Here is a 19391-nt window from a genome sequence, read left to right as displayed (position 1 = left end):
TATATGTATATGTATGGCGATAATACCGCATACCGCCACTCAAAATTACCGAAAGGGAAATTCCCTCACCGCGACAGCACTACCGCTATCACAACGGTAATTTTGATGGGTGCACCAGGATTGGTTCTAGAACATTTTTAGGTGGGCTTCAGCCCCCCCATCTGTCGTCTCAGCCCCCTTAAAACTATAATCAGCTATCTGAACGATTGGGCCAGTTTATCATTCTCACATGTTTTAAGTCAGTTTAAACATTAAAGTGATTTAAGCTATTCAAGCGCGAAAGAGATCTCAATGCGGTTTCAATTTAATATCTCAATTCATCCACGGCTGGGCCGAAAAATACCTTTGGAGAGACTGGGGAGTCAAGGAAGGCGACCCCGTCAGCGTCCCTGATCTCCAATTAAGCCAAAGTTGGCCATGGCCTTGCCGATCACCTGCGCAGTCGCCTTTGTAGCGTGCATAGCCAGATCAGTCGCTGTGCGCAGCTCTTTGAAAGGGCTCAGGATTCTGTCCAGACTCATACATGCCACAGAGGAGTTTGGCACCTGTAGCACCAGCATCATATGAAGTGCCAAGCCAGCCTGGCCAGCTGTGGCATAAGCTCTTTTCGCTAGAGGTCGTCCTGCAGGGCTGAGATCGATACGCTGCATGGGCTTTAATCCCCAAAGTCAATGGAGGGCACAGATGAGCAGCAACTGCCACTTCCAGAGGGGGGAGCTTGCCATATCCCCTTTCTTCAGTGCCGTCAACAGAGGTGAGAGCAGCAGAAGTGGAGGAATTAACATGGGCCGAATAAACCCAGTAGTCTCCAAGCGACGCACTCACCATGCCCGAGCAGCACTCATGGCACGACATTTGCAACAACGTCACAAAAATTTGCTCTTTTAATCCGCTGGATGGCCGCAGGGGAAAGCGCTCAGCAATCTTCTGCTGCCAGGGGCTCTTCACACTCTCAGAAAAAAAAGGTACAAAAGTTGTCACTGGGGCGGTACCTTTTCAAAAGGCACACCTTTGTACCTAAACAGTCCATATTGGTACCTTATAGGTACATATTAGTACCTAAAAGGTACAAAAGTGTACCTTTTGAAAAGGTACTGCCCCAGTGACAGCTTTTGTACCTTTTTTTCTGAGAGCGAGCAGCAGGCTGAGCTTCTTTGCTTTGGCTTCTTGCTTCAGAGTCCGGCGAGGAGATGTCTTCGTCGCTGAAGGAGACAAGGTCTGACGAATGGCGCTCTGAACCGACTTATGTAGTAGTCAGCTCCTCCCTTTTGGTGAGTTGAAGCGCCATTTTTTCATGCTGGTACACGAACGTGAACAAATCAGGCTTCAGTATCAGAATAAACAGGAGTTTCTCCATAAGCGTGTATACGTGATGGGAGAGACCGTTCGAAAGGGAAACCCTTTATTTAGAACCTTATGACATTTTATTTCATTTTCAAAACCCATATTTTTCCTGAAAAACAATTTATTATTAATAATTAATTAATTACATTATTAATCTTTTAATTATTTTAGCAAAGTTTTATATTCATAAGACAAAAATAACTCAAAAGAAACCACCACATATTACCTTTTGTAACACTGATCTTAAAATATATGAAACCCTTTCTAAAATGAGATCACAAAACAAGAAGCTTATAAAAACAATAAACATTCTAAAGCTTTTCAAATGTATGTAACTGCCTTAATATTATATAGCACTTTTTTATCCTATTTTTTTCCTCTTATTTTTTTTTAAATAATGTTTATGTTCATTTTATGTTTATGTTTTTGTTGTTGTTGTTATTCTGTTTTACATGCTTTAAACTATGACATTGCCTTATATCTGCCTTGCACTTTTTGCAACAGTCGTGTGTCAGTCGTGTTTGCGTTGTTGTGAGGATTGTTTTTGTTCAAATAATTTCAAAGAAACTGGAGAAAATGTATATTTGTGTACCAGGTACTATTCATTGGAATTAATAGTTTTAAACGATTATGATTTTACGTTTACAAATGTCCCAGAGAGATCAAAAACATCCAAAGATTTAATGCGGCTATAGATAAAGACTATAGATATAGGCTCCACAGAAAATTTGCCTTGCTGAGCCTCCATGCTTCCCCTGCAGGAGTAACAGTTTGTGTACTGTAAAAAACATGCAGAGTGTTCTACTTTTTATCCTTTTTTATTATACCTAAAAATGTTGTTGCAACTCCTGCATACTTTGAACCACAGTCATAGGCTACTTGTTTCATAACCTCCATGTTTCATGAGAAAATAATGCGACATTCATCGGCTATTATTCAACATCTAGTAAATGATTGCAGAATTTAGACTCCTTTGAACAAACCTAAAATCATTTTCTTTATTTGTAGGTCACAATGGCCTTATTGCTGTAAGTACACACCAAATGTGTTCTCATGTGTATGCCCAGTTGCACAACAGTTTCATCTCTAGAAACCACCTGTTGTGATTTGCCCAGTCAGCATATCTGCAGAAGGGAGGCCTGAAAACAGCAGTCCTGGAACGCAGACATGTGCTCGGAGGAGCAGCTGTATCTGAAGAGATTATTCCAGGTGTGAGTTCAGGTTTATCACCCAGACCATGGTTCTCTGAATCCCCTACAGACTGGCCAAAGATCAGTTTCTCAAGGCACTCTGTTATCATCATTAATTAGAAATTCAGAACTGATATAGTACATAGTCTAAGCATTTTAAGTGTAAATTGCTGATTGACCCTTAAAATTCATCTGTGAATCAGTGTAGTTTGCCTGTTGATTTCAGGGTTCCACTTTTCCAGGGCCTCCTATCTGCTCAGTTTACTGCGCCCACACATCTACCAGGACCTGGAGCTCAAGGTGATGTTCTTATTGATGTTACATGCCCGATTCTCTCTTTCGTTCTTGTTTAAAATGGATCGGCTCCCCTTTAACTATCTCTCAAGCAAAATGTTGTACCTCAGACAGACTTGACAAACCTTAAGAAACTAAAAGAAGTACACTCTAGAATACTTTTGAATTGCATGTTTTTTTTGCAATAATTACATATTATCATTTAAATTTAATATTAAATGCAAGTTTTTTTTTTCCATAAGTAGGACTTAAGTACATCTTTATACCCTATACCATACCGTTCACCCTTTATACACTACTGTTCAAAAGTCTGGGATCAGTAATATTTTTAAGGTTTTTTTTTTTTTTTTTTAAAGAAATTAATACTTTACTCAGCTTTATTTTACTTTATTGATAAACTGATAAAAAGTGATAGTAAGTAGACTGATATTGTTACAAAGATTTCTATTTGGAATAAATGATGTTCTTTTTACATTTTTTATTCATCAAAGAATTCTGAAAAAAGTATCACAGGTTCCAACCAATTAATAAATAAGCAAACTAATAAACAGCACAACTGTTTCCACCACTGATAATAAATCATCATATTAGAATGATTTCTGAAGGATCAGGTGACAGTAAAGACTGTAGTAATGGCTGATGAAAGTTCACACAGAAATAAATTATATTTAAAGTATATTAAAATATATTAAAATAGAGAACTTATTTTAAATTATAATAATATTTTACAATATTACTGTTTTTGGTGTATTTTTGATCAGATAAATGCAGACTTGATGAGCATAAGAGACAAGTTTGGACGGTAGTGTAATTTCATAATTACTTCTGTTGTCTTTGAAATATGTTTGTATTGCCAAGTGTACTGACAAGCATTTATGCTAAACTAAAATATACTTAAATGTCATTTCTATTTAATGTACTTCTTTAAAGCATGACAGAAGATTATTAAAACAATAATTTAAAATGGTCTTATAAAAGTAATGCTTTTAATCTGACATTATTACATACTTTCTAAGTGTGTTAAGAAACATTAAAGTGTATTATTAAGTGTGTGTTCATTATCTGCAAGTACAATTTTTTAAATATACTTTTAAGATGTGAAGGGCACTACAAGTGCACATTCCGTACACTTCTTTTCCACAAGGAAAAGAAACAAGTGGCAGATGATTTATTACTTTTTTCCTTTCAAGCTAAAATGACAGCAGTTCTCGACAGTGTGTCTTTCTGTGCAGAAACACGGCCTGAAAGTTTACATGAGGGACCCCTATTCATTTACCCCCATGTTGGAGGATGGTGTAAGAGGGCGGCCACCGCGGTCTTTAACGCTTGGAGCTGACCTGGCAAAGACCCAGCAAGAGATTGGCAAATTCTCAGAGAAAGATGCCAAGGTTCAATGCCACTGACAAGAGGAATTAGATTTTTTGCAAGAGCACTTTCATAAACTTGCATGTGACACTAGAAACAACATACTGTGAAAACTGCCTACACACCCTTCTACCTCAGATAATGAACTAAATATACATAATTTATATGATATAATAAGATTTTTCCCTCTGTCCTATCACTGAAGGTCTATCCTGATTTTTTATCTTATTTGGAAAGACTGGCCTGTGCCATCCACCCTCTTTTAGACGCTCCACCCATTGACATACCAGGACTGACTCAGGGCTCTTTGAGAAAGAAAATATCTGCCCTGAGGAGCTTGAAACCTTTGGTGAAGTCTGGTAATGATACTTCATGGTTATATAACACATGATAAACCAGATTTTCCTCAATTGTTCTGCTGGTGCTGCTGACATAAGACAGAGAGTCTTATAAGAATAGGACTTAATAACTGAATAACTTAATAAAACTTAATAATGACTTAATAATAGGATAAAACTGATACATTAAAAAATGTGCTTCTATGTTTAAAGGGTTGAAGTTGGGAAAGAATATACCAGATTTCTATGAACTTGTTACAGCTCCAGTTATGAAGGTGGGTTATGCCCCCTGCCCTTGACAAAAAAGAAATACTTGGCATTTTTGAATATATTTGACAGAATAAGTAGCAGACCCCCTGAAGGTCAATCCAAGAACAATTTCTTGATCATCTTTGATCAAAATTGACAGCAAAGAAACCAAACAAGAAGTAAAACTAATAGTGGCCTGAGGGTCTCTATGAAACTTTGGGACACTGCCCCCTAGGGGTCAAGCATTGTAAATTAATTGCAATGTAAATTTGCTCAGTATCCAGATAATGCATTCAGTTCTTTTGTCCTCTGATTTTTGGATTGTGTTCAAGTTAAAACACATCTGCCACTGTAGAGCTTGCCAACTTTATTGCTGCTTGCATCTACACTGAAAGTAAAAAGTTTAGAATCATTTAGATTTTTTTAAATGTTTTTGAAAAAAGTGTCTTATGCTCACCAAGACTGAAATGGCTACTGAAAAGACAGCTGTGCCATCACAGGAATAAATTACATTTCATAATATATTACAATAGAAACAGTTATTCGGTTCAATTCACATTTATTTATATAGCGCTTTTCATGATGCACATCGTTGCAAACCAGCTTCACAGAAAAAGTTATTTTAAATTGTAATAATGTTTCGCAATATTACAGTTTTTACTGTATTTTTGATCAAATAAATGCAGCCTTGATAAGCATAAGAAACACCTTTTAAAAAAATCTTTAAAAAATACACATTAAAATATGAATCAATCATTTTCAGCTTTATGAGCATTGCCTAAGAACTGAATTATTTGTGAGTTTGAGAATGTGATTCATGACGTGAACACGGCATTAGAAGCCTTCTTGTTTGAAATTTCAGTTTTAAAGTCTTTTTTTTCTGTAGGTGCTCAATCGCTGGTTTGAATCCGAGCCGTTGAGAGCCACATTAGCCACTGACTCTGTGATTGGTGCAAACACAAGCCCAAATAATCCTGGAAGTGGGTGAGGATAGTTTGACGTTTATGTGTTCAAACAGATTCAGAATAGGTTGTGATTGTTGTTGTGGACACTGTATGTTATTGTGGAGACTGTATGCTCAATCTTGTAGATACGTCCTGCTGCACCATGTCATGGGTGAGCTGGAGAAAGAGAAAGGTGCCTGGGGTTACGTGGAGGGAGGAATGGGTGGAGTGTCTGAATCGATCGCCCGCTCCGCTCGCTCTCTCGGAGCAGATCTTTTTACAAACAGGGTTAGTATTCAGGAAGAAGGTGTAACCATTTTCTCAAGCCATTGTTTCTGTGCATGGCACATTCATTCAAAAGAACCGGTTGTCTCACGGATATTAATCTGTCGGGGCCTGCAGGACGTTAAACAGGTCCTTATTGGTCAGGATGGTTCTGCCAAGGGCATTGTGCTGACAGACGGAACCGAAGTCCATAGTAAAGTGGTTCTGTCCAACGCCACTCCCTACATCACCTTCAAACAGCTCACACCACAGGTACAGACCTGAAGTCCCAAGACCATGTCAGTTCAGCTCATTTTTTGATGTTTAAAAGTGATGAAGAACATTTGCTTTTATGTCTGGGTCATTCATTCACAGTTAATGTCATCCTATTCTGTCAACACTTTGTTGTGGCCTTGAGCTAGTGTCATTTTATCTGAGTTTACTGAAGGAGTGACCCCATTCTTTGACTGCCAACACTGTCCACATGTGAATTAGTTCAGTTTAAAGTAGGATTATATATCTCTAAATGGAAAAAAAAAAGAATTCCATTGGACCTATTTTTATTAGTCAAATGTAAAAACAAAATAATAATAATAATGTGGAAAAATGAACAACTGTTTTACTTAAATGTTAATGACAATTCTGAATAATTGATGTCTGTGGTTGTCCCGGTAAAGGATGCCCTGCCAGAGGCATTCATCACGGCTGTAGATCAGATTGACTACACCTCTCCTGTTACCAAGATAAATGGTAAGATTACACAGAATTTAACGCTTAATTTCATCAAACTAAATGTGCATTTCAACAGTGCTTGCAAAGCAGCAAAAGAAGAGTGTTAATATTTAAGGCTTTGGTTCTGTGTAAGGAAATTTTAGTGTTGTCTTGACACTTAATAAGCAAGCAAGATAAGACCAAAGATAATTCATTATGCTAATATGAGCATCAAAATTTCCCAGGTGGAATTCAGAGTCCAAAACTTTATGATGACATCATCACTGTCATTAATTTTAAATGGTGGACATTCAGTAATTTAAGAAGTAATTCAATAATTTAATGAATAATTCAGTAATTAAAATAATTATTTCAATCATTTTAAATAATGAATAAAAACAAAACTACTAGGAAATTATCTACAAAACAAAGTTTAAATGGAGTCTGTATGTTAAGCATTTTGGTCTAATTTAGTTGCTGCACTGCAAAAATATTTTTGTCTTGCTTTTCAGTACAAATATTGAAACATTACTAAATCAAGATACAATTACGTAAGAAGCAAAATGTCACAAGATAACAAGTCTTTTTTTTTTCTTTTTCTTAAAATGATCAAAATTATTTTAGTTTTCCCTTTAAATTAAGTTTATTTTTCTTGTTTTAAGCATGAAATCACTTATTCTTGATTATTATTTTTATTGGCCTAATAACTCAAGTAATTTTGCTTCTCCAGTAAATGTTTTTATGATTTAAGGATCTTTAGATATTTGTACTGGAAACAAAACAAAAGTACTGAGGAATAAAATAATTTCTTCTCATTTTAAAAAGCTGGACATTTTAAACGTTCAGAGAACATTAAGAAATAACGTTTTCATAACTTAATGAGAACGTTAGCAAAACGTTCTTAGAACATACTTTTGTTAGCTGGGGTGCTGCCTTGCAAGAAGTGTAATTAATGGAGTTAAATTAGTCTTTTTCCTGTACATTTTTTGATTGTAATAATCTGTCTCTGTCCTTTGCAACTGAACAGTGGCTGTAGACAAGTTGCCTAATTTCTTGGCTGCGCCGAATAGTGCGGATGGAAAACCAGGTCCACATCATCAGTGTTCAATCCATCTGAACTGTGAGAGTATGGAGGTGCTGGAGGAGGCCTACAGGGAGGGCCAGCAGGGATACCCGTCCTCCAGGTTGGCAAAACCTGCTGTTGTGCTTATAATGGAACAACTAATATTTGCACATTACACACATGAAGGCATCAGGACGTCTGAATTTGCAAGTCATGACCAGAGTTTCACAGACAACACATCTGTTGCCCGTGGACAGGGTTTATGGTGATGGTTTTCCATTCAATGCACCAAACCACAGCGATTTACATGAGATCCTGATTCATCTTCTGGTGGTTTTGTGTAGGCCTATGATAGAAATGACCATTCCCTCAGTGCTGGATCCGACTCTAGCGCCCCCCGGCTGTCATGTGGTGTCTCTCTTCATCCAGTTTACGCCATATTTGCTGGAGGGTCGCCGCGCTTGGACCGATGAGGACAGGGAGAGATTTGCTGATACAGGTACCTAGTGTTCTATTTGCATTTTTTTGTGCTGTTTGTGCTCACAGGTATTATAAGACTTGTGTTTGTAAAAGGTCTTGGAGGTCTTTCAAAGTGTAATCCAAACAGGTTCGATGAGTTCAGCATGTCATAGACAGCAGTGCGTGAATTATACAGTGACTTATATATTAGTATCAGTCAGACACACACACACACACACACACACACACACACGTATATTATAACTATAATATATAACCGTTTTTGAAAGAAGTCTCTCACAATGGCTGCATTATTGACCAAAATTACAGTAAAACAGTAATATTGTAAAATATTATTACAATTAAAAAAAACTGTTTTATATTTTAACATACATTAAAATGCAATTCATTCCTTTGGCAAAGTTGATTATTATTATTATTTTTTTTAAAGATACTCCAGTTTTCAGTGCCATGTGGTCCTTCAGAAATCATTCAAATATGCTGATTTGGTGATCAAGAAACATTTCTTATTATTATCAATGTTGAAGACAGTTTGTGCTGTCTAATATTTTTGTGAACCATGATAAACTGCCTTTCAAAAGTTGTGTAAGCGGGTTAGATTTTTTAAACTTATATTCACCAAGGATGCATTAAATTGACCAGAAGTGACCATAAAGACACGTTTAATGTTACAAAAGATTTCCATTTAAAATAAATACTTTCAACTTTTTGCTCAAATAAAACTGAAAAAAAAAGAATCACGATTTCCACAAAAATATTAACCATCAAAAACTGTTTTCAACATTTACACACACAAAAAAAAACAATTATTAATAATAAAGCACGAAATCAGCAAACTGCAATAATATTTCACAATATTACTGTTTTTTAATATAATAAATATAAAATATTACATTTGTAATTCAAGAAAGACTTGTTTCATGAGCTTTTAAAATATGCAAGTTTATGCTAAGTGTATGCATTTCTTTACGACCCCCCAACATTAGGTGAACCAAACCCTTCCACCCCGGTAAACCATCCAAAAATTCACACTCTGATAGACGGGCAGGCCATGAACGAGTCACTTTTGAACACAGTGACACTGTTTGTGCTACCGCAGTGATATCACATGCCTCAAAGTAATAAGATCTTTGTTGTAATTGGTCCTTTGTTTCCTGTTTCACAGTATTCGACTGGGTTGAGCATTACGCACCTGGATTTAAAAAGGCTATAGTGGGCAAAGACATCTTGACTCCTCCTGATCTTGAGAGGGTCTTTGGTCTCACTGGGGGGGTATGAATATTTAAATTGAATAAACATGAACATGGACTTTTTGTACCCTCATAACTTTTTTTTCACAGTCATACAGAATCTAATAACTGATTTTGACTTTTATTCGGAAGTTAATTGTGGTATATTTGCACGTCGTATCATTCCAAACATTCATTACATGCATTTTTTTATGCCACAGAATATATTTCATGGCTCAATGTCTTTGGATCAGCTTTACCTGGCGAGACCTTTGCCCTCTGTCGCAGACTACCGCTCACCAGTCAAAGGACTGTACTTATGTGGCAGTGGCAGCCATCCAGGTTTGTGCCTGAATAAATAAAAGCTAAAACAGTACGTATTGGGTTTAGAAATGTCATCAGTGTGATACCATGTTTCATAAAACCAGGTCAGGTAAATGTTGAGCTTGACGTGCATGACCTCCCCTGTGTTTTCCAGCATTTATGTGAGTTTGTCTCATTCAGGTGGAGGTGTCATGGGTGCAGCTGGCTGGAATTCAGCTCTCAAAGTTCTAGCAGATTTCAAGCGACTGTGATCTTGGCCTTCAGTGGGGAATATCATTTTCCAAAGGGATATTTTAATGAAAAGAGAGATGAAGACAAATAATAAGTGTTGTTAACATTGTATGTGTTTTCTTCTATATTTTAAACACTCCCATAATCTGTTCCTAAAATATGACGTTTATTTTTCAGTGAAATTTTAATAAATGTAAATTAATCCATAGACCTTAGTCAGGGTAGCGCTATATTTGCTTTTTGACAGGAATGAAAATGAGTTGTGAGGGACTGAAGTACAGTGTGTTCAATGGATTCTGCTGTGGTATATAATAACATACTGATTGTTCAGCTGTCGAAACGTCTTTCAGAAAAAGTAGACAAAAACGTCAGAAACAATTTTGTGAGTTGTAATAATTACATGATCTAGGACCATAATACAGTGTGTGCCATTGTAAAGACTGTAAATCTATCCCTCACAGCCTCGTTTTTTCTATCTGTGTTAAATACAATATGGTGTCTAACCAGACTAAGGAATAGACTACTTTTGCAGGTTTTGTATAACTTGTGATGGACCGTGTGACTAGAAACCACACTGAATGTTCTCACAAAAAGCTGTGACATTGTTTTGAGAATAAATAACTCATTTGGTGCTATGAAAGTGGGCTGGTGTTTAAAGCTTTATAGTTTTTTTTTTCTTCTAAACACTTTTTAGTGTTTCTCTGTGGTGATGCTAGTAGTTCAGAACTGCAGAATTCACCTTTAGTAAATATATTACATAAAATAATATTAGAAGGATTTCTATAATGCAAATAATTGATCAATTTACAAAAATTACAGCACTCACACACACTCTAGAAAAAGAAACAATTTAAGACTTCGTCATAGCATGCTAACCTGTGTAAAACTATTCCTGCAGTATATACAGTAGTATGTAAACTGTGCACAGTATGCAAATTTTCTGCATTCATTGAAGCCCGGGTGACCTACTACAGTACATATGCCAAATGTGCAGTATATAACAAAGCACTCTAATTTCCATTTCCAGTGTGATGAAAAGTATAGCCATGATGTTTAACATCTCTTGAGAAACAAAGTCACCTACATCTTGGATGCCCTGGGGGTAAGCAGATAAGCATCAAATTTTCATTTTTGGGTGAACTATCCCTTTAACTCATTTCATTGAATTGCCAAAAGCTACAATATAGGGAAAAAAAAAAATGCAAAAATAGATTTTATTGATGGTAACTGGATTAAGATACAACTTAAAAGGAATAGTTCACCCAAAAATGAAAATTTGCTGAAAAGATATAGGCCATCCAAGATATAGAAGAGTTTGTTTCTTCATTGGAACAAATTTAGAGAAATGTCATTACATCACTTGCTCACCTATGGATCCTCTGCAGTGAATGGGTGCCGTCAGAATAAGAGTTCCAACAGTTTAGAAAAAATTGCAGTAATCCACAAGTAATCAACACAACTCAGATCCATCAATTAATGTCTTGTGAAGTGAAAAGCTGTGCGTTTATAGGAAACAAATCTCTTATTAAGGCGTTTTAGTCCATAATCAATAATTATGCTTCCTCCAGTAAAAAAAATCCATCCGCTGTCCTGTCACATTAAAATCCACCGACATAAAAATAAAAATAAATGAATGAATTAATTAAACCTTATAAATGTTATTTATAAAATGTATATCTTATAATCTTATAATATCTCATATATAATATTATATATCTTATAATATATAATTTTTAGATCATAACATACTTTATACCATAGAGAGAAGAGTGTGGCTCCAGAACACTGGCCCCTGCGGCCCTTTAAGACGCTCGTTTTGGGAGGCGCTTGAGTTCAGTTCAACACACCCGCCTGACGCTTCGCTCGACGCACAGGAAGAGAAACCACACATCTGTCGCCGCAAGTTTAAATATGACGATTCATTTGTTGTTTTGACGTGTATTTTGTCGTGTTGACGTTGCTGTAGCGGTATTTAGGGTAATAATGCTGGATGGTTGGACTAATGAAGTTCAGTTTGGATTTCTGCCGGTTACTGGGGCTCAGCGGTGAGTTTCACTGTATGGAAACTTTGTTTCTGTCTGTCCGAGTTATAAAGTAAGTTTTCCATGAATCAGACCCGTAAAACACACGACACAATGCGCTTATCTCACCTTAACGCGCGTTAGTGACAGTGATATATTGTTTTATTATACCAGTCAGTTTTGTATAGATATAAAAATGTATCAAAGATATCATGATGTCAATTATGCAAATGTTGTTTAACTACACGTAACTGCGGTTGTCAACCGGATAGATGATAATTGTTTCCAAACCTTAAAAACCGTCAAATCCATATTTAGTGTTCAATATAAAAATATTAAGAAAAATAATTAGTAAATTAAGTCTAAGATTCTATGTGAGGCTTTAGTTTGGTTTGTTCATTGAAACTAATTCAAATACTGAAGAAATCCCATGCAACAGGCCTGTGAATCAGAGACACTAAATCTGATTTGAACCGCTGATCATTTACTGTTTGAGTGTGTTTTTGAACGTATACAAACCGATTCAGATTGCATCCTAATGTAGTGATAATTTGTGATAATTTCAGTAGGATTGCCTCAAAGGTTGCCTCAAGTCTAAAGGCAAACATGTTTTTCTTTTCTTTTTTACAGTTATTAACATAAAGGTTCTTCAGTGTTTCTTAACAACAATACGCAACAAACTTTCTTATCAAGAACCATTTAGGATTTTCAAGTTACTCCTATGGTTCTTTGGAAATTTAACAGAAGCTCTTAATCTTGAAAATACAAGCTTGTAGCATTATTTGGAACATGATTGTTGGTTTTTATCTAGTCTAAGCTGGTATATCATCTTGCTTAAGGTGGGCAAGATGGTTTATGATATATGTTACTGACTGACCAGCTAGTAGTCCTATAGAAACCTCTTAAAGGGGTCATGCACTGAGAAATCAAAATTCCCTTGATCTTTTGACATATAAGAGATCACTGTACTATAAAAACATCCTGTAAGTTTCAGAACTCAAAACGTTCTCGTTAGTCTAAAAGCAGCTTATATTGAAGCCAATCTGCCTAAATGACAGCTTGTGGAATGTGCCACTTTATGATGTAATAGTGTGGCTAAACCCCGCCTCCGCAGAAGATCAACGCCTGCTTCTACAGCAGTGCCTGTTTAGCTCTGCCCACCGATTTGTGCATGTTGTAAGTAAATAACGAGAGAGGCAAACGCAGGTTTACGCAGAAATCAAACGATAAAGGGACTCAGAAGACGACAAGACTCTGTGCAGTGCAAAGTTGTGAAAAAAACACAGTCTTTGCATTGCCTTCCTTCTGATCCCAATATTAGGAAAGAGTGGATGAGCTTTATTTTTAATGAAGATCCAGTAAGAATTTGGTCCTTTGTTCATTTCATTTTACCGCTGATTACAAACAAGGCACAGTTCGACGCAGGATTTTCAGAAAGATTGAAACTAAAAGACGATGCTGTGCCGACTATATTGGATCTGACAGTAATGTTGCACCACAAAAGTGTGAGTAGCTGTTTTTATTATGTGGTCACTATTGCTTTGTCTGTTATTACAGATCATTTGATATGTACTTGCTATTTCTGTGTTTTTAACCTAAATCACAGCAGCGTCCATCTGTGAAGGCTGTAGGCTGACAAACATACACAACTGTTAGCCAATCATAGCAGTGGGCGTTTACTTCCGAGTCTAGAATCCGCCACCCCTATTTAAACTGAGCGTTCCGATGAGGGTGTCAAAACAGGGCAGAAATAGCCTATTGTAAATTATGATGTTTTTTGATGTAAAAATCTTGATAACATTATAAGTAAACTTCAGAGAACAGTACAAAATATTTTATTGTACTGTTTAATAAAAACGTTTATTGTTCCAAAACACAGCTACCAGTTTCAACAGGATTCTTCAGACTAGGGTTTGGTGTTTGGACTCTTTAAAGCACCATTGCATGGATGGTTTTCTAAAGAACTAGACAATGAAAATTCTTTGAGGAACTTGAAAAGGTTCGCCTTTGAAATCAGGCTGTATACCCTTTTAGCTTTATTTTTTAATTGTGTGTGTGTGTGTGTGTGTGTGTGTGTGTGTTGTCACCATCTTTTTGGTTTAAATTTTTTGTATTTGTTGTAATGTTGCAATCTTCAGTACATGAAGTATTGCTAGTTTGTGTTGTCTAATATTGAGTTTTTTTTTTTTGGTAGAAATACCACAAACATGCAATCAAATATGTAAATATGCATTCGAGCAGTAGTTCTCAATTCCAGTCCTCACATACCACTGCTCTGCATTAGAGCCCGACCGATATATCGTTTTGCCGATATTATCGGCCGATATGAGCCTGTCGCCGATATATCGGTATCGGCGATATGCCTCCGATATGAATTTTTTTTTTACAGAACATATAACGCAGATACGGCGCGGCGAATCCGCACCAAATTCGGGGGATCCCCTCAGCTCGAGGAACCCTCTCGAACGCGAATCGAGTGTACATCTCAAGGCCCTCTTTCGAATGAGATCACCCCCGCGTGGATAGCCCCCGGGGTTCGGGAGTTACGGGTGGTTAAATTCGCGGTCCGGCGCATATATATTCTGTTTATGTATATACTGTATTCTATATATAGTACCAGTCAAATGTTTGGACACACGAATGGGAAAGTGTCCAAACTTTTGACTGGTACTGTACATAATATACACACAGAATATCGGCCGATATATCGGTATCTGCCTTTTTTTTACTCCCTAATATCGGTATCGGTATCAGCCCCAAAAAACCCATATCGGTCGGGCTCTACTCTGCATATTTTGCATGTCTCTCTTATTTAACACACCTGATTCAGATAACCAGCCTGTTAGAAGAGAGCTCCATGCATGAACTGTGTTCTGATTGACATGGTCCCTACACAGTGTTCATTGCTCCCTACTCCCTCCACGAGGACTGGAATTGAGAACCCCTGCATTAGAGAGTGATCCCACAGTTGCATGGGGGGTTTTATAAAGAGCTAGAAAATGAAAATTCTTTGAGGAACTTGAAAAGGTTCTCCTATGACATCAGGCTGTAAAACCCCTTTGGCTTTATTTTTAATTGTGAGTTTTTGTGTGTTTTTTGTCATCCTATTCGTTTCCTTTTTAATTTTTTGTATTTGTTTCAATGTTGCAATCTTCATTACATGAAGTACTGCTAGTCTTGTCTAATATTGGGCTGTATTTAAAGTTTGTAGTATGCAAATATGCATAAGAACCAGATCCATCACCATAAAATGCTAAAGTGTACATCGTTTTTTTTTTCTTTTTTCTACAGGGCTGTTGCTGTACACTGCTATTTGCTTGTCTGTTGCATTTGTAGTAAAATATTCAGATGCTTTGTCACATGGTTCGAGTAGCTTTCAACCTCATTCCTGGTTTTGAAATGAATGTCTTTGTTACCATTGTAACACATCCTTACAGTCCTCACTTGTCTTTTCTGCTGTTATGTGCATTAATTATTTGTAGTATGAATCAAGATTCTCAATTTTAATCAATGGATTGGATTCCGTATACTGAGTCTGACTCACAGCAGTGAAAACAGTATCAGTTGGGATCATTCGCATGGAACAGTTTGCATGATCCAAGGAAGATGTGACTAGCCGAGGGCCACGTGTTTTTTTTATCTTACCAAGGTCAATCAGTTTTTTTGGACCGCCATTGTCACAAGGCTGTCAAAGTGTGAGATGAGTCACTTTAAGGGAAGTGTGCTAGCCAATGCATCACGCCTCAGATCACGGCCTGCTTCTTACATACATCTGCATTTGTTTGAGATTTGTGGTGTTAGTTTTGCAAGCTGTGTGCATCTCTTTTCTGGATGTGGGATATTAAGAGCGTGGTAATGGCTAATGGAAGTGATTGAGGATTCAGAGCGTCTAATGTGTCTTTGCTTCTCTCTAACAAGGTATCAGTTAACAAGCATATAAAGACTCAAATCCACATCTCTTTCTGAGCCAGGAATATTAGTGTTTGGTTAACAACTGCGAAAAAAGTGGGACTTGGTGATTCTGTGCTGTTTATGTCAAACAAAAATTGATATTTTGGACATTCTGCAGATGGTTGCTTATTGTAATGCTGGGCTGTCCAAACACGGTCCTGGAGGGCCGGTGTCCTGCAGAGTTTAGCTCCAACCCTAATTAAACACACCTGAACCAGCTAATCAAGCTCTTACTAGGCATATAAACTTCCAGTCAGGTGTGTTGAGGCAAGTTGGAGCTAAACTCTGCAGGACATCCAGGACTGAGTTTCGACAGCTCTGTTGTAATGTGTATGTAATGTTTTGAGCTGTGTAGTTTGTGAGGCCGTGTAGCTTGGAGAAATTACTGCAAGGTCTAATTTTACCACTGCAAAGGAAACTTTAGGCTAGCTGACAATTGAATTGCAGTCCTGCCTGCAAGGATTTTGGGTCCCATGTTTGACTAATGAGTGAGTGCGGTTTTGTTCTCGCTGATAACTCCGTTTGCCCTGGATTTGGTTGGCTTGTCTGTAGCAAAGATGATGTGAAATTAAAATCAAGGTTAAAATTTTATAACATAGACCTTGAATATATGTACGGTAGAGTAACTAATGCAGTTATAGAAGTAAAACCAAAACTTGATTGTGAGGGTTTTCATGGGTTTGTAGCACTCTGATTGAAATGACTGTCTGGCAGTTTTGAAGTGTATGAGAAGTGGTCACAAATGTATGGCATTTTCTTTTATTTTGAGTTTCACATGAACATTGACAGTCAGTAATGGACTATAGGAAATGGTAAATGTTGGGATTTGACTATGTTCTAATACAAAACAAAGCGGCTTGTTTATTTTCATTTCTGCATTATTGAACGTTTTAAGTCTCACAAAGTGTGATGTTGGCGAATGCTTGACTGATTCGCTTGGCTTGAACTGGACTTTATTGATTGTTTTCTCTCTCGTATCTTTCCACAGGCTCCAGTGATAAGAGGCCAGAGGTGATGGACACAGGTGCCCTCCCCGAACAGAATGACCACACACTCTTACAGGTACAAGAACATTGAGCTTTTTTCATGAATTAAGATGTAAGTTAAATCAATAACGAGAGGTCAAAAGACCTGCATGTTTCCCTGTTGTTTTTGAACAAACTGCTTGCAGATGTTTTTTTGACACAGTTCAGTCAGAAATTAAATCTGAAAGTCTGAAATTTTATAAAAATTTAATTCAGGTCTTTAAACTACTATGGCAACTATTCCTGCACAATTTCTGCACAATAACCTTAGAGTGTTTATAAAGTTTAAGTTTATTTATACACATTTAAGGCCACTATAGATACTTTTAATGATAAAATCTTTGATTAGTGTAACTACCGTTCAAACATTTAGGGTCAGTATGATATTTATTTCTATTTTTTTTTTTTTTACTTTTATTTGGCAAGGACAAATTATTCAAAAGTAATGGTAAAATCATATATAATTTTACAAAAAAAGATATTTTTGCTACATGCTGTTCTTTTTATTAATGGAAAAATCCTGAAAAAAATGTATGACACTTTCCACCAAAATATTAAGCAGCCCAGCTGTTTTCAACATTGATAGTAAAGTGATTTCTGAAGAATCATGTGACTCTGAAGACTGGAGTAATGATGCTGAAAATTCAGCTTTGCCATCACAGGAATAAATTACTTTTTAAAGTATATTTAAATAGAATCAGTTACTTTAAATTGTAATAAAATTTCACAGTATTACTGTTTTTACTGTATTTTTGATCAAATCAATGCAGCCTTTATGAGCATAAGAAATTAGAATCTTTAAAAATTGTATCAACCCCAAAAGTTTGAATGGTAGTAAATACAAATACAGTAAATAATTTTTTTTTTATTTGCATATTGAGGTAAACCTGCTTCATATATATACCAAAAATTTACCAGTTGGTGAAAATCAATAGTACAGATGAGTAAAAACAAACCGTTCAGAGAAATGTATCGAATCAGCTTTTCCAGATGCCAATTAATATTTGTATGCACTGCAAAGGCACTGATACTCATAAGTATGACTTTAGGTGTCCATATATTTTTTTTGGGCCGTTGTAGGTATCTTGGCAAAACATTTGGTCTTTGGTGTTTTTGTTAGTGCATGGACATTATCTTCTAGTCGTGCCTCAACATATCTGTTGTGTTAAGGTCAGGTCAGTGTGCTCCAAACAGAGATACTCCCAGTATATACTGTGCAGTTGCTTTGAGGCTCTTTTGTTCCAAGGAACACCGTGTATTATTTTGGTGAATGTTTCACATTCATGCTGAAACATTCTAATTGTGTCTTATCGGTCCATGATAGTGTGCATTCTTTCAACGAGTAACGTTAGAGAGTGTAAGAGTTGTCTTCCGGCCCATAGCTTTTTCACTGAGGTCGTCTTTAAGAATTTAAGCTTTGATTTGCATTTGAAATGGTTAACCATTCATAGGACGAGCAACACTGCTTTCATTCACTTTCATTCATTTGTATATTATCAATCTGCATATGGATTTAGTGAGGCCAAAGTCCTCCACAGTGGTTTTGTAACCGTTTTAATCTTGTTGTAGCAAATATAACTAAAGAAATCTATTGTGAATAAGGTAGGATTATTTTCTTAAACCTCTTTAATGAAGGACATGCTCTAAAAGACAAATGTTTGCTGCTATTTTGCACAATTTTTCTCTTCTGAAACCAGTACCTGCATGTATGTTTGTTCCTGATACACTATTAGATTTGTTTGTGTGTGCTTTACAGGATGTCTTAATTGGTGAGGAGGATCTTAGTGAGGAGGAGAAGGCCAGACGGAAAGCAGAGAGGCGCAAAGCCAAGAGGAAGGTGAGAGGAGATGAACTTTAACACACTAAGTACAAGAATTAATCCACTTTTAACCTAGAGTTGACTGTCAGTGCAGATCTATTGAGCATTGTTTTTTTTTTTCTTATTGTGAACAGAGCCCTAAATAGAGCTCTAAGTAGGCTTCATTACATGCATTGTGTTGCTGCCAAAAATACGTATTAATTTGTCTTTTTTTTTTTTTTTTTTAAGCGTCAACGTCAGCGGAAGAAACTAGAGCGGGGTAAAAAGGATGAAAGTACTGAACAGGTAAATTGAAACTGCTTTCACACCTGGCCTGTTGTTTCGGAACCTGGCGCGTCCCCCCCCTCCAGCTCGGTTCGTTTGGGCATATGTGAACACGGCAATCACCCTCGGATCCGCGCCAAAACAATCGGTCCGAGATCACCTGAACGAGGTGGTCTCGGCTCGATTGAAAACGAACTCTGGAGCGGTTCGGTTGTAGTGAGAAAGCAATCCGATCCAACGGACCAACGAACCAGGCTATATCACAATGTATAATGGGTAATTACG

General features: G+C 36.8%; 2 protein-coding genes across 5 annotated transcripts in view; both read left to right on the top strand.

Moving 5' to 3' along the window:
- The window catches only part of LOC107702741 (pyridine nucleotide-disulfide oxidoreductase domain-containing protein 2-like), a 12620-nt gene extending 2361 nt beyond the window's left edge, over positions 1 to 10259 (top strand). The window contains exons 2-16 of the mRNA XM_016505149.1: positions 2353 to 2372; positions 2460 to 2553; positions 2761 to 2834; positions 4061 to 4216; positions 4399 to 4552; positions 4745 to 4806; positions 5667 to 5764; positions 5871 to 6012; positions 6127 to 6261; positions 6666 to 6738; positions 7727 to 7883; positions 8107 to 8261; positions 9408 to 9514; positions 9693 to 9813; positions 9976 to 10259. Of these exons, the coding sequence (XP_016360635.1) occupies positions 2353 to 2372; positions 2460 to 2553; positions 2761 to 2834; positions 4061 to 4216; positions 4399 to 4552; positions 4745 to 4806; positions 5667 to 5764; positions 5871 to 6012; positions 6127 to 6261; positions 6666 to 6738; positions 7727 to 7883; positions 8107 to 8261; positions 9408 to 9514; positions 9693 to 9813; positions 9976 to 10046 (1619 nt within the window). The 3' untranslated portion in view covers positions 10047 to 10259. The remainder of the gene's footprint in view (positions 1 to 2352; positions 2373 to 2459; positions 2554 to 2760; positions 2835 to 4060; positions 4217 to 4398; positions 4553 to 4744; positions 4807 to 5666; positions 5765 to 5870; positions 6013 to 6126; positions 6262 to 6665; positions 6739 to 7726; positions 7884 to 8106; positions 8262 to 9407; positions 9515 to 9692; positions 9814 to 9975) is intronic.
- A 1615-nt stretch (positions 10260 to 11874) lies between these two features.
- Positions 11875 to 19391, top strand: part of LOC107702739 (tetratricopeptide repeat protein 31-like) — a 19255-nt gene continuing 11738 nt past the window's right edge. The window contains exons 1-4 of one of the 4 annotated variants that reach the window (XM_016505145.1): positions 11875 to 12071; positions 16987 to 17060; positions 18780 to 18860; positions 19071 to 19127. In XM_016505145.1, coding sequence (XP_016360631.1) covers positions 12017 to 12071; positions 16987 to 17060; positions 18780 to 18860; positions 19071 to 19127 — 267 coding nt within the window. In that variant the 5' untranslated portion in view covers positions 11875 to 12016. The other 3 variants (XM_016505148.1, XM_016505147.1, XM_016505146.1) reach the window with 3 other exon arrangements.

This window comes from Sinocyclocheilus anshuiensis, unplaced genomic scaffold (assembly GCF_001515605.1).
Source record: "Sinocyclocheilus anshuiensis isolate Anshui unplaced genomic scaffold, SAMN03320099.WGS_v1.1 scaffold843, whole genome shotgun sequence".
NCBI lineage: Eukaryota > Metazoa > Chordata > Actinopteri > Cypriniformes > Cyprinidae > Sinocyclocheilus > Sinocyclocheilus anshuiensis.
This window is presented reverse-complemented; position numbering and strand designations above follow the sequence as displayed.